This window comes from Pelobates fuscus, chromosome 13 (assembly GCF_036172605.1).
Source record: "Pelobates fuscus isolate aPelFus1 chromosome 13, aPelFus1.pri, whole genome shotgun sequence".
Taxonomy (NCBI): Eukaryota; Metazoa; Chordata; class Amphibia; order Anura; family Pelobatidae; genus Pelobates; species Pelobates fuscus.
The window spans coordinates 62,464,011-62,477,286 of NC_086329.1; the positions used below are offsets into that span (position 1 = coordinate 62,464,011).

Below are 13,276 nucleotides of genomic sequence, written 5' to 3' on the forward strand. Positions count from 1 at the left end.
GAGAGCTAGCGAACCGAATTTACACAGGCGCCGCTTAGTCTCCCGGTCCCTCCGACCTAGCGAACGTAATATACACCCTAGAACGCTAGTCTAGACAAGACACCGGTGTCCGGCTAGGGCTATTTACACCAGGACCCCGCCTGACTAACCAAATCAAACGGTCTGACTAAAGAGCGTTCGATTGAGCGGTGCGCCTTCGCTCCTTCCCTCCGACAGAGGGGGCAGATTCCATACACAAATAACCCCTTATGGGCCTACCGCACAATCGGTATACCCCTAGTGGGTCTGCCGTCTAAAACAGCAGTTGTCTTACCTCCTCGTTCCTGAACCTGAGTTCACACTCATCGACGGGGACACCCCAGCACTTCTTACGTAGAGGCCGATGATCTCCTGGACAACAGACCAGTGGCGCCGAGACGAAGGGAGGTCCACGCAGAAGTTCAGGGGTGCAGCCGTAGAGAACGTGGGCAAAGATAGACCGTCTCACGCCTCTGCCTCTCAGCTACCGTTGAACGATGAGTTTCCCAGCCAATGCACCAAATGATACCGGAGAAACTGACGGAAGCGAAGCACAGAGAGATGGACACAGGTTTCTTCAGGAAGGAAGAGATTCTTTATTGGATCACCGATTGGGACTCAGAGGGACTAACGTCACCAAAATACAGCAAGTTCTGAGCCCCGGACAATAGTGCAGGCTCCTTATATAGGCACATAACTCCTCCCATATTAAGCTCCACCCGCACATTCTCTTAACCAATCAACACAAATAAGAATTAACTTCCTGTTTGACCGCATGGCCTGTCCAGCACAATGGAGGAGGGGAATACTATATCCTGTATTCTTGCACATGCTCCGTACACTACTGATCGTATCTTGCCTCGTGCAACCAACTGATCGATACGTCAGCATATGCACGTACACATGCCACGTGGTAATCTCGGCCTACTAAATTTATTTTTACCGAGATTCCACCACACCATATGTTGTGATTTGGCTCTAGGCTTGTGAGTACCAGACTCCTACTCCTATTTATACATTGTACATACTATATTACACTATGTTGTTTTTTGTACATTCCTTTTAGATGTTGAAGTGTGATTCACCTATGACATTGTACGTACTCTAATAAGATTACATATATTCACCTGGTTACATAGGTACTCTACTAAGATAACATCAAAACAGAACCAGTGTCTTGTTCCATCACACCATGGAAACTAGTGACATTCTTACTGTGTTGAACAGTGCTGCACGGGTCCAGGGTGATTTTAAAGGAACACTCCAAGCATTAAAGTACACTATTGTGGTTATGGTGCTTGGATTGTTACTTATATACCCAAGGATACCTTAGGCCTGCTCAATGATGTTAGTGTACATTGACAGAAAAATCCCAGGCTTGCACAACCCAATGGAGGGGGGGGGGGGGGGGGGGGGGTGTACATGAAGTACAGTAAGGGTTAATTATTATTTTTTTTACAGTATTATAAGAGGTAAATTTAACAACAATGTTACGGGAACAATAGGTTGACGATGACCCTGCTCAAAAGTAGCATTCAAAACTATCATATAAATTCATATAAATAAAAAAACTAAGAAAAACAAACCCACTATCTTTTAGTTAAACCTACTGGCTTGTGCATAAATCTCTCTGGTGACAATTCTACTTTAAAACATCAGGGAATCAAAGAAAATGGGGCAAGCAAGACATTATGTCTTAAATCTTCCTACATCACGTGACAGGTGTTCCATCAAATTTCGTACTCTGTCATGTGACCGTATAGTCATGTGACCTCCCTTTCTCTGTCATGTGACGTTCCCCAGTGTGCTAGTTTTTTTTGCTAGAGGGAAAGTCCGCGGTGTGGGTAGTAATGTCGGACGCACAGGGCTTAGACCGTGTCACCTCTCTAAGGCGCCTCCGAGGCTTCTTCCGCCGGTGCCTGAGGCGGGGGCAGTGGCAGCTTGCTCTGTCCTGTGTACCCCTATTATACCAGGCTCCTGAAGCCAATAAGACGGAGGAGATCTTGAGAGCCCTGGTAACTGTTCCCCATTTACTAAGGTGAGGACACTTTTTGTCCTGTACATTTGTATGAAATTCCTCAGTACACTGGCTTTATGTGAATACACTGGATAATTATGTTTACATAATCTTATTTCTAAAATGCATAGTTCATGCACACACACAAGATCATGTTAAATTTGAGATTAGGAGGAAATGTTTGGTATCTAATAGTAATTTGGTATGCAGTAGTACATTCTTTGCATTATGTAAGAATTTCATAATGTTTATGAATCACACAATAACTTTACAAGTCTAATAAATTACTGTGTGTGTATATATATATATATATATCTATTTCAAGGGCACCCTCCTTTGTTACTATACACACAGGCTGTCTGTGTGCATTAACCCCTTAAAGGTACACTCCACTGCCCAAATACAAAATATTTTTTTTTAAAAATACTGTTTAGTAGATATACCCCATATTTAATTATGCATTTTTTTTCATTTGAGTTATATATTAAAAAAAACAAAAAAACTGCTTACAAAATCTAACCCAGAAATTCTAAAAAAATTCTAACCCAGCCCAAACTTTCTGTTGCTGTCCAATTGCAGAATTCCCAATGCAGCTCTACGAGAAGTCTTTGCAAGGCAGGTGCTCTGGGCAATTACTGCCTCCTGAGTTTAGCTCCACTGAGCTAACCAAACCAGAAAGTAACATTACCCGTTGTCTAAGTTTTTATATATATATATTTTATATATAAAAATCAACCATTTTAACTTATAAAAGTGCCAATTTCTAATGAAATTTGCACTTTTTGCAAAATGATAAAATGAGGACACACTCTTCACACAATGCTTTTCAGCAAGCTAAATTGCTTTAGGGGTCTGGAGTGTCCCTCTAGGGACAAAGGCAATTTTGTAGAATAAGTAATGAATCTAAACAAACATTTGTGTTGTATATTTGTTCAACCGTAATTTAAGGGTTTAATTTTAAGTGCCTCCATACACATTCATGGATGTGAAAGATATATTGCCTGACTGCCAGGATATGCAGTTCCAGGTGTCGGGTATGGATATGTTGGACACCCAGATCGGGGCTATCAGGGGATGTAACTTTTGTGGGGGTTTTATGTGTTTTGGAGGTATAAATTCTGTGACTGTGCTTCGATTAAACGGACTACTTCCCAGCATTAAAAGCTTTGGCTCGTGTGTGGGGGTAGATTGCTATACTGCTCTTTGGATTACTATACCTGCTATACTCTTTTGGAGGAGAGGTCTTTCCACTGGGAACTGGAGACCCCAGCTAAGCTGCGGCGGCTAAGGTTGCTACAGTGGTTATGGTGTCTGTTGCGGTGATTATAGTACCCAGAGATACCCAGTCGGGGTGCCAGGTGGGCCGCCACATCTACTGTAACGGAGCTCCCTGTACCCTGGCTGGGTACCTCTGCCAAGGACAGCTTCCTAACTGGAACAGGGGACAAACCTCAGCACTCCTGCCCCCAGTCGCCGTGACTTGACTGGGGTCCTGGAACCACTCCTTCCTGGAGCCGAATGGGGGAACTCGCTCTATCCACTCCCAGGACTTTCCACGTTGAATTATCCACACTGGAACAAACTGGAGTAGTGATTTAGCCCTTTCCCCTCTCAGTAACCAGACGACACATAGTTCTGGGAGTACAAGCTGGAATGTTTTAATTTGGTCAGATGGCCTGCTTTTATACATTTCTGAACACAGACAAGCATGCCCATGACACTCCCACACAAAACAGGATAATCGCTCCCCTGTGCCTGGGAGATAATCGAATTTCGAACTGTACAAAACTCAATTATCTACAGGCACAAAAAACACACATTTCACAGACACCGCACATTAAACTACATGAAAACCCGACAAAAGTTATATCCCCTGATGGCCCCGATCTGGGTGACCAACATGTCCAAAAATCACCCAGATTGGTTCAGGGGTTTGGGATTTTCATGGAAATCCTATTTTGACCGACCGCACACAAGGCTCCTGCCCAAAATAGTTCCCGGGAAAAAGTGGCAGTGGTCGGTCAAGTTCAGTAGTTTAACCCCTTAAGGACCAAACTTCTGGAATAAAAGGGAGTCATGACATGTCGTGTCCTTAAGGGGTTAAAAGAAAACAAACTACGGGACAGAATCCATTGCCATACCGTGGATCTTCATCCAGACAAACGATCCCACTGAATAGTGTTCTTCTAAGTTATATAAAACCGAACGCAGGCGATCATGGAAGTACAGCGGTGTTTGGGAGCTGCTTTCAGTTCCATGAACTCGACGACCAAACACCGCTTCCTGCGTTCGTGCGAACAAGATGGCCGCCACTACGTGTTCGTGCATACGAACAGCGGCCACTCAGGCAAACCATTAGGACACTGCGGTTCCGATCGTTACAATGTATCCATTAAGCTTGACAAGCTCCCGGGTGGTCCATAGTTCGTGTGGCGGTTCGGTTCCCGAACGGCATAGAGGAATCACACCAACCAAGCCAGTTAAATAGTCTTTTACAGGTTTTCCTGCAGGGCCCATAGTCTGTGGGCAGGAGGCTGGTAAGCAGACTCCTCCAGGAGTTCATGGCAAACTCACATGGGAAAGGGAGTTTGTCACACCAGATAGGCAGTATTTTCTTTTATTCTTTTACCTCTGTTGTGTCGTGGTACTCTCTAGTGAGTCAGAGCGCATCTATGGGTCGTTTCCAGCTTGCATTCTGGCTCACTGAGTACTAATCTGTGAGGGAGTTATTATTGAGGTCTGCAATCACTGGAGACGCAAAACCTCACGCTAGCCCGCCAGGCATAGATAATGCTCCTTTTGGGCCACCAAGGAGTATGGTCTCCCCCATTGCACCACCAGGGACGATTGTACCATGCAGATGTCCCTTAGCTTATCTGGTGACTAGTCACATCATTACTGTGAATTTGACATCACATTTGCGTTTGTGTTCAGTAGAGACAGGTAGGAATCCCCTTATTGATTGTAAATTTTACATTCTGCTCAATTTAACATCAATTTATAGGCATACATACATAGTTGTAATACTGTTGCTAACTTTGTATTTTATTGTTTATTTTTGTTTTGTTTATATAGATGTGATGAAAACCACACTCCTGAGCAGTTATCCTGGTTCTGGCTTAGTGCTTTGAGTGAGTGGTTTCAATGGAGTAAGGTATGTATCCTGAAACTTTTTTTTTTTCTTTCTTTTTTTTTTATCTTTGTTTTGGTTGCAGAAGATTGCTAATAGATCATCATCATAATAATGTTGGCATCCATTTCACAATCTCCGGCACATTTTGGAAATTAGGGTTTTATACTCCAAACAGAATGCATAAGAAACACACTGAAACAATTTCTTGTTTAAGTGTTTGCTGCAGAAGAACAGTAATAAACTAAAGTTGGAGTGCTGGTGAGCAGGGGTTGTGAAGCGACTGATATTTTTACTATTTTTATATATATATATAATATATATATATATATATATATATATATATATATATATATATATATATATATATATTTTTTTTTTTTTTTGTTTACCTCAGTGAAAGTGGAGTTGGTTCCAAATGTCGTTTGTGACATTTTCAGAGTTGAGAGCAGAGCTAATTGGTGTCTGCTGAGGTATTGCTCCCTACGACTGCCTTGCTGTACTTGTCACCAGGGATGAGGAATCTTAAGGCGCATTACAATAGTTACATGTCTTGTGAGAAGTAGGCTGGACTATTGACCTGGGTTATAGGAAAAGTTGTTAATGCTTCCTGAACCCTCCACACACAAACACCACTGCATTCACAAACACATATTTCGGCTTTCCCACACATACTGGCACTCCATACATATGTCTGCTTTCCTGCTCATGCTGGCTCTCCAAGGGTGGTCTTTGCTTTTCTGACAACATTGTCTCTCTGTGCGTGCGTCACCTGCTTTCCTACACAAACCTGCGCTCCACTCGCATGTTTCCTTGCCTTTCCACAAGCATAGTCACTCCATACTGACATTCTGTTCTTTACCCATACCTCCCTGTGATGTAGAATTATTAAAAATCTTTATTGTACTTGTATTGAATTATTGCACTAACTCCATTTTAACCTGATGCTGTGACAAATCCTCCATTTTGTCCTCCTAACCTGACTTCTTCAATCCTCCATTTTGTCCTCATAACCTGACTTCTCCATATGAAAACTACATTACATGACAGAATTGCTCAGCACATCTAACACAACAGACAAAGACTGTATTTTTCCATAAAGATATGACTAACCCAGGAACTGCTGAATTTCCCCTAACTCGCAACATAGTATAAATTGAAGGCCATGAGAACACTGTAGTAATGAAATGTTCTATTCATAAGAGACCTTGCACCTGACCACGAGATCTGACATCACCGACCGTGTAAAATGACGCTCAAGACCCCCTTGTCCCCACCCGTGTCCAAAATAATACCACCTCTTGGTGGGTGGACACGAAGCTAACCACTTAGTTTTTGATCCAATTAATAATATTGATGGGTGGACACTGATATAGTCACATAACGTTTAATCCAATTAATGATGTTTATTTGTTATTATCTGATATTCAATGATGATGTCATTTTGCTTTTAAAAAGATCTGCACAACTGTTTTCCAACCAGATTGCATTAAATTTTCTGAAGTGCTTTTAACCTGAACTCCATGTGTCAGTGTGAGCTTACTTCTGCGTATACGCAATTTAATCATCTCAGATTTGGACAGGAACAGATAGACATTTAAACATATTTGTTTATTTCTAAATTAATCTACATCAATTTGGCGCTTTCCAACGTGGGGCATCGGGCTATGGCCTCTGGCCGGTGAGCCGTCCTAAGGAAGATGCTGTTGGACGGGGGAATCCTGGGGGTAGGAAAGGAGACTGATCACCTCCAGGTACACGGTAGAGACTTCTGCAGAGCCACCGGTATGTTCCGGCCCCTTTGATTAACCCGTCCACGTGTCTGTGACTGCTTCCCGGGAGGACATCAAAGACAGGTAATATCTTGCCCGGTGTCTCGTTACTCACTTGCTTACCTGCATTTTAGTCTATCTGTTGCCTGGGTGTGTTTGAGTTGTGTTTGAATTGTTTGCCTGTTTCCCCATTTTGAGATAAAGGGGGGTGGACCTGCAGGGGATTTGCCTGGGGTTCTGTCTTGCTTGTTTTCCCCTTTTTGGGATAAAGGGGGGTGGACCTGAGGGGACTTGCCTGGGTCTTCAGTTTGCCTGTCTATCTGTTTGTATTTTCCCCCTTTTGGGATAAAGGGGGGTGGACCTGAGGGGATTTGCCTGGGTCTTCTGTTGCCTGTTTTACCCCTTTTAGGAACCACGGTGCTGTGGTTGTAGGGAAAAAGGGGGGTTGACCTGTGGATGTGTTCCTGGGGGTCATCTTTTCCTGTTTAACTCTTTTAGGAGCCTCGTGGCTGGGGCTGTAGGGAAAAAGAGGTGTGTTGGATCTGTGGAGATTGTGTAGACTCATAGTTTCCTGGGGATCCTTCTGGTGTCACTTTGATAGCCTAGCTGGCTTCTCTGTGCACGTTACTCTGCTTGCAGAGTGGTGGTACCCTCCAGCTTTGAGCGCTGAGCTGGAGCCATTCCAATTTTTTATTTGTGGTGGATGAATTCGGGCAGGCATTGCTGTCTTCATCGCCACGGAGTAGTGAGACTTATAAAGTGGGTTTTTTATAGGGGCACTACAAGGGTGAGGGTAGCGCAGACACTATTAGTGGGCTGCTGTGTCAAGGGAGGCTGGCGGAACTCGGACCGGTGTCAGTTGTTTTCCGCGGCCGTAGGTAGTGGAGACACTACGGGATTGAGGGAGGTGACTTTGGAGTAAGCACACGAGTAAAGGAAAGGAATTACTGTTGATTTCATTTGAACTGTGATGCATGCACTGTATTTCAACTGTATTGTTGTCTTGTTTGTTTAATGAGGAGTCTCATGAACTCCTGTGTCTGTCTCTAAGGATTTTTCCTTGCCTTTTCCCTTTTCTATACTTCCTATATTATTATTCTATCCTCTCCTATTTCTATTGTGAGAGAAGTGACTGGTCACACACTTCTCACCTCGCTCCAATTAGTGACTAGTCTACGTTTTGGGAAGACGCACTTGGGGGGGGACCCACCCCTCTCGAGTGTCAGTCCACCATTGTAGACACTGTTTAAAACCTTTTTCCCCTATATCTGGGACGCCTGTATAGGAGGGGAATGGAACAGGGTTAGAAAAGCCCAATAAGGGCTGGCTAGCGCGTGTGATCTAGTTGAAGATAGAGATTGCTAAAGTGTGTAAAATTGCTGTGCCTTCATGTGGTAGATTACTGACAGAGAAGAAAGCAAGCTTACTGGTACAGAGTAGCAATGCTATTCAGCAGGAAGGTTGGGCTGAGGAAGAACTAGATCACAAAGGGTTAAGAATATATGTATATTATAATAATTGTTTTTGTATTTTGTGTTAGCCATTACCCTGGTAGAGGGTGGGGGTTTTGTATTGAGTTCCACTGAGAGTATTACTATATTGTGATTGACCTGACTGGATCAGGGATTATTTCAATTATTGCTATAAGTATGGGTACCCTAGGTGTATTGTCTAAATGTCATGCTTGCAGCCCCCCCTACCTCTTGTTTCTCTCCCTCTCTCCTCCTACCCCTCCCTTTTTGCCTTCTGTGAGACAGGGGAGGGAGGAGGAGGAGGGGGGGGGGGGGCGTGGTTGCGACTCAGTGCGATTCAGATTTGTGTTTCGTAGAGTTGTTACTGATAAGACTTAGCAATGGAATTTTTGCTAGAAAATATTCTAATTGTGTATTTTGCTACTTACATAAGAGTGATGTGTCGTATGGAACGCTTTATGGGAGGTTTCTAGGGTTTGTGTGTTGTTGCTGCTGCCATTTGTGAGACGCCAGCAGGTTCCGTGGCGTTGTATATGTATTTGGACGTGTTGAGTGATTAATAGCTGGTGAATGATGGGGGAGGTTGGTTGCATCCCGTGAGTTTATTTATTTATTTATTTTTTTATTTTTATTTTTTGCACCATGTTATTTCAAAGCTTCACGGGCTGTTAAATGTATAATGCTTTCATTTGTCAGCTGAAATGCCCTAAAAGAAAATGGCCCCTAGAATAAAAGAAGGTTGTCCTTAGTACCCACACCTCCTCCTGCCCTCACTCTTCCCTTACCATATCAGTGAGGTCATATCCGCCCGTGTATTGTGTCATGCTCATCCTATCTTAAAGACATGCTGTCTTCCTTAATTCCCATATATTATGAACAAAAAAGAACATTTACTAAAAGAAAGTTCTAATAAACCAAGATCTCTTGAACAAATGAATAAGCCAAGTTTAAAGACTGACTAACATAATTTTTGTTGTAAGCCCAGATATTTTATTATTGCATATGCATAGGAATTGAGACTTTGGGCATTATAGTATATTAATTCTAGATCTGTTACTAGCAGCAAGTGCTTAGCCTTATGCCTATTCCACGCATGCTTAAACACTTCTACTGAGTTAACCTCTACCACTACAACTGGAAGGCTATTCCATGTATCCACTACCCTCTCAGTAATGTAATGCTTCCTGATATTATTTTTAAACCTTTGTCCCTCTATTTTTGAGACTATGTCCTCTTGTTATGGTAGTTTTTCCTTCTTTTAAATATAGTCTCCACTTTTACTGTGTTGTTTCCCTTTATGTATTTAAAATGCTTTTATCATATTTCCCCTGTCTCGTCTTTTCACCAAGCTATACCTGTCAAGATCCTTTCACCTTTCCTGGTGAATTTTACCCTGCAATCCATGAACCAGTTTAATAGCCCTTCTTTGAACTCTCTCTAAGGTATCCATATCCTTCTGAAGATATGGTCTCCAGTACTGTATCCAGTACTCTGCACTTCCCTCTTCCTACTGCTAATACCTCTCCCTATGCAACCAAGCATTCTGCTAGCATTCCCTGCTGCTCTATTACATTGTACATTGACATTAACAGCCAGAAACTGGAGAACAAGAAATGTGAATTAATGTATAGCCATTTATAAGCTTAACAAAATCTCCATTATCTTTTCCATTTATTTTGCAGAAGACAATGTTATTTGTCTATTTCGTATGTCTTAAAGATACATTATCAGTGAAGAGTAGAATAAATTTTATCCCATTTGCGAGACATAAAAATTGTGATAATGTATATTTGTGATATGCGTAGGAATTAAATTTTGAGATGTTAGATATAAATTAATAAAATTAAGAACGAGAGTCAGGGATAGCGTCTGTCTCCACGGGCACAAGACCCCGTGTGGAGAAGTGGTGGGCAAGCCATCATGGGCCACCCATGGGAGTGAAACGTTCGAGGCTTGTGGAGACAAGATGAGCATGTTAGCCTTTTATTATTTTTCTCTAGGGAAAGCATAGGGCCAGTAATAGTTGTTGTACATGGGCTATTTGCAGCCTCCATTGCATTTCTACCTAGTCTTGATTTCTGATGTATCCTCCATTGCTACATCACCTGTCTGCTCCCTTACCTGCCCACCCCCGCTTATTCCTCCCACCGATCCCTCCCCTTCATCTGCAGTCCCCCACTTTCTCCTACCACCCCTCCCTCTACTCCACCTTCTCCTCTCTCCTCCTACTTCTCCTCTTCTCCTCCTCCTACTCCTCTCTCTACTCCACCTTCTCCTCCTCCTCCTACTCCTCCCTCTACTCCACCTTCTCCTTCTACTCCACCTTCTCCTCTCTCCTCCTACTTCTCCTCTTCTCCTCCTCCTACTCCTCCCTCTACTCCACCTTCTCCTCCTCCTACTCCTCCCTCTACTCCACCTTCTCCTTCTACTCCACCTTCTCCTCTCTCCTCCTACTTCTCCTCTTCTCCTCCTCCTACTCCTCCCTCTACTCCACCTTCTCCTCCTCCTACTCCTTCTTCCTGCTCTTACTCCTCCTTCTTCTTCCTACTCCTCCCTCTACTCCACTTTCTCCTCCCTCTACTCCACCTTCTCCCTCTACTCCACCTTCTCCTCCTCCTACTCCTTCTTCCTGCTCTTACTCCTCCTTCTTCTTCCTACTCCTCCCTCTACTCCACTTTCTCCTCCTACTCCTCCCTCTACTCCACCTTCTCCTCTCTCCTCCTACTTCTCCTCTACTCCTCCTCCTACTCCTCCCTCTACTCCACTTTCTCCTTCCACTCCACCTTCTCCTCTCTCCTCCTACTTCTCCTCTATTCCTCCTTCTCCTCCTCCTACTCCACCTTCTTCCCTCTCACTCTATCCACTACTCCTTCTTCCATCTCCCCACCACCATATCTATATCCTTTATATGCTTCCTCCCTTCTTATTCCTTACCAATTTCCTCCACCCATAGACAACTCTGCCTCTACCTGACAACATTATATTTTGCAGAAAGGTTGCTCTGGCCACTCTTCCGCCACTTCCCAGGGGGGAATACCACACTAACGAAAAATTAAAATTATTCAGACATGAAAGAATTGTTTTGGGCACTCTCAAGGAAATAGTGCGGTCCTGACCCAGATTCCCATGGAAGTAAGACACCTGTAAGGGAGGTGGCTGTCCCTCATGTTTTTTTCTTCACTAAGCCCCCAGAAATCTCATGAAAGGAACACATGAAACACTAACAATCAATTTGCAACTCTCTACAGGGGGGGGTCAGCAAGAGAACTGTAAATAGAAAGACAAATACCCCCCAATCTCACACAGAAATAGGTGAGGAAACCTCTTCTACTGCTCCTCATGGTTGCTTTGAACAGATGAAAGAAACAAGACACCTTTCAACAGAGCATGCAGTAGCTTTACCAGATCCTGACTCCACTCTGTTTGCGGATAAAGAGGAAAGGTACCATACTGGATTTGCTGTTGCTACAGAAGATCAGGTACGTCAAGCATCTTCACTTTCCTCACTCACATCTGCTCAAGACGCTGAACTGACAGCCTTCTCAGTGGCATACAAAATGCCTGAAGGAAGACATGCCAATATCTACACTGACTCAAGATATGCCCTGGGTGCAGCACATTATTTTGGATCAATCTGGAAGATAAGAAGCACCACTCAGCTGACTAAAAGCTGCCAACCAAGCCACAAGTGAACCAAGGGAAGTGGACAGAATGGTGTCCGCTAAAGAAACTTCTATACTCACCATGTAGATCCTACCTACAGATCTCAAGCTTCTGAAAGAATGACAAACAGCTACTGACCCTGAAGAAATACAAAGCTGGAAAAACAGAAAGGGGCAACTCTTGAAGACGGGCTGTACTCCAACGCTCTCAAGCTCTGTTCACCCAAAAACATGTACTGGGCAGTGAGCCCATGGAACTTTATACCTATCCAAGACCCTCATGAACTCTTTGATCTCTAAATACTCCTAAGCACCTAGCTAACTCTCAATATCCCTTTCAAGAATCCAGGTGACAAAGAGCTACTGGGTCAAATATGCACTAGTTATAATAGACATTTTGTCAGGATGGCCAGAAGCCTAGCCGGTCATCAATGTGACAACCAAGACCATATACCCAATAGTGCATTGTGAAAGTTGCAGAGATCACTCAGTGGATTCATTGTTCCAGATTCAAGACTCTCTCTCTCTCTGCAACATGAGAAGTAACATTTGTTGATTTTTACACACTTTTGACTCTAAAGAAAAAAAAGATACCAACAAGTAGGTGTTTGATGGCCATAATAATGCCTGACCACTTGCCATCGATGGAAAGCCGAGGACCCCAAAAGGAGACCTCGTGAAGCTAAAGCAATCCAAACGCCAAGCTCCCTCAGGATTATTTGCCCATCCTGAGTTTGTGGTGATATTAATATTGACTAAATGATCCTAGTCCACCTACGCTGGTGTAGCGTGAGACAGGTTTAATACTACAATGCATAAGCAAATGCGCCCTAGCCAAGGTTATTATGTCCATACACATAATACATGACAAGGTACTCTTGACACACCACATTCATGCTTCAGAACATAAAGAGGAGCACCCCTCTAAAGGGAAAGTTTGACACATATATATATATATATATATGGATGCCATAGGTGTGCCAAGGGGGGTACCAGATGATTTTGCAGTAAAAGGAAAGTTTGAGTCCATTTTCCCAATCGTCACTGCTAATAATTATAATAATATTTTGATTTGCATTTATTATATCAATTGCAACCAACAACGTTTACCTGTCACCATGACTTGTTGTGCCTATATTCCAGATAACACAGGTCCATATGGTAATGTAAGCTCGTCTATTTATGATGTCCCTCTGAAGAACTAA

General features: G+C 43.2%; 1 protein-coding gene across 1 annotated transcript in view; it reads left to right on the forward strand.

The window, feature by feature from the left end:
* Positions 1-1,868: 1,868 nt before the first annotated feature.
* ZFYVE26 (zinc finger FYVE-type containing 26) overlaps positions 1,869-13,276 on the forward strand; it is a 159,646-nt gene continuing 148,238 nt past the window's right edge. Inside the window, exons 1-2 of the mRNA XM_063439262.1 lie at positions 1,869-2,056; positions 5,111-5,189. Coding sequence (XP_063295332.1) covers positions 1,869-2,056; positions 5,111-5,189 — 267 coding nt within the window. The remainder of the gene's footprint in view (positions 2,057-5,110; positions 5,190-13,276) is intronic.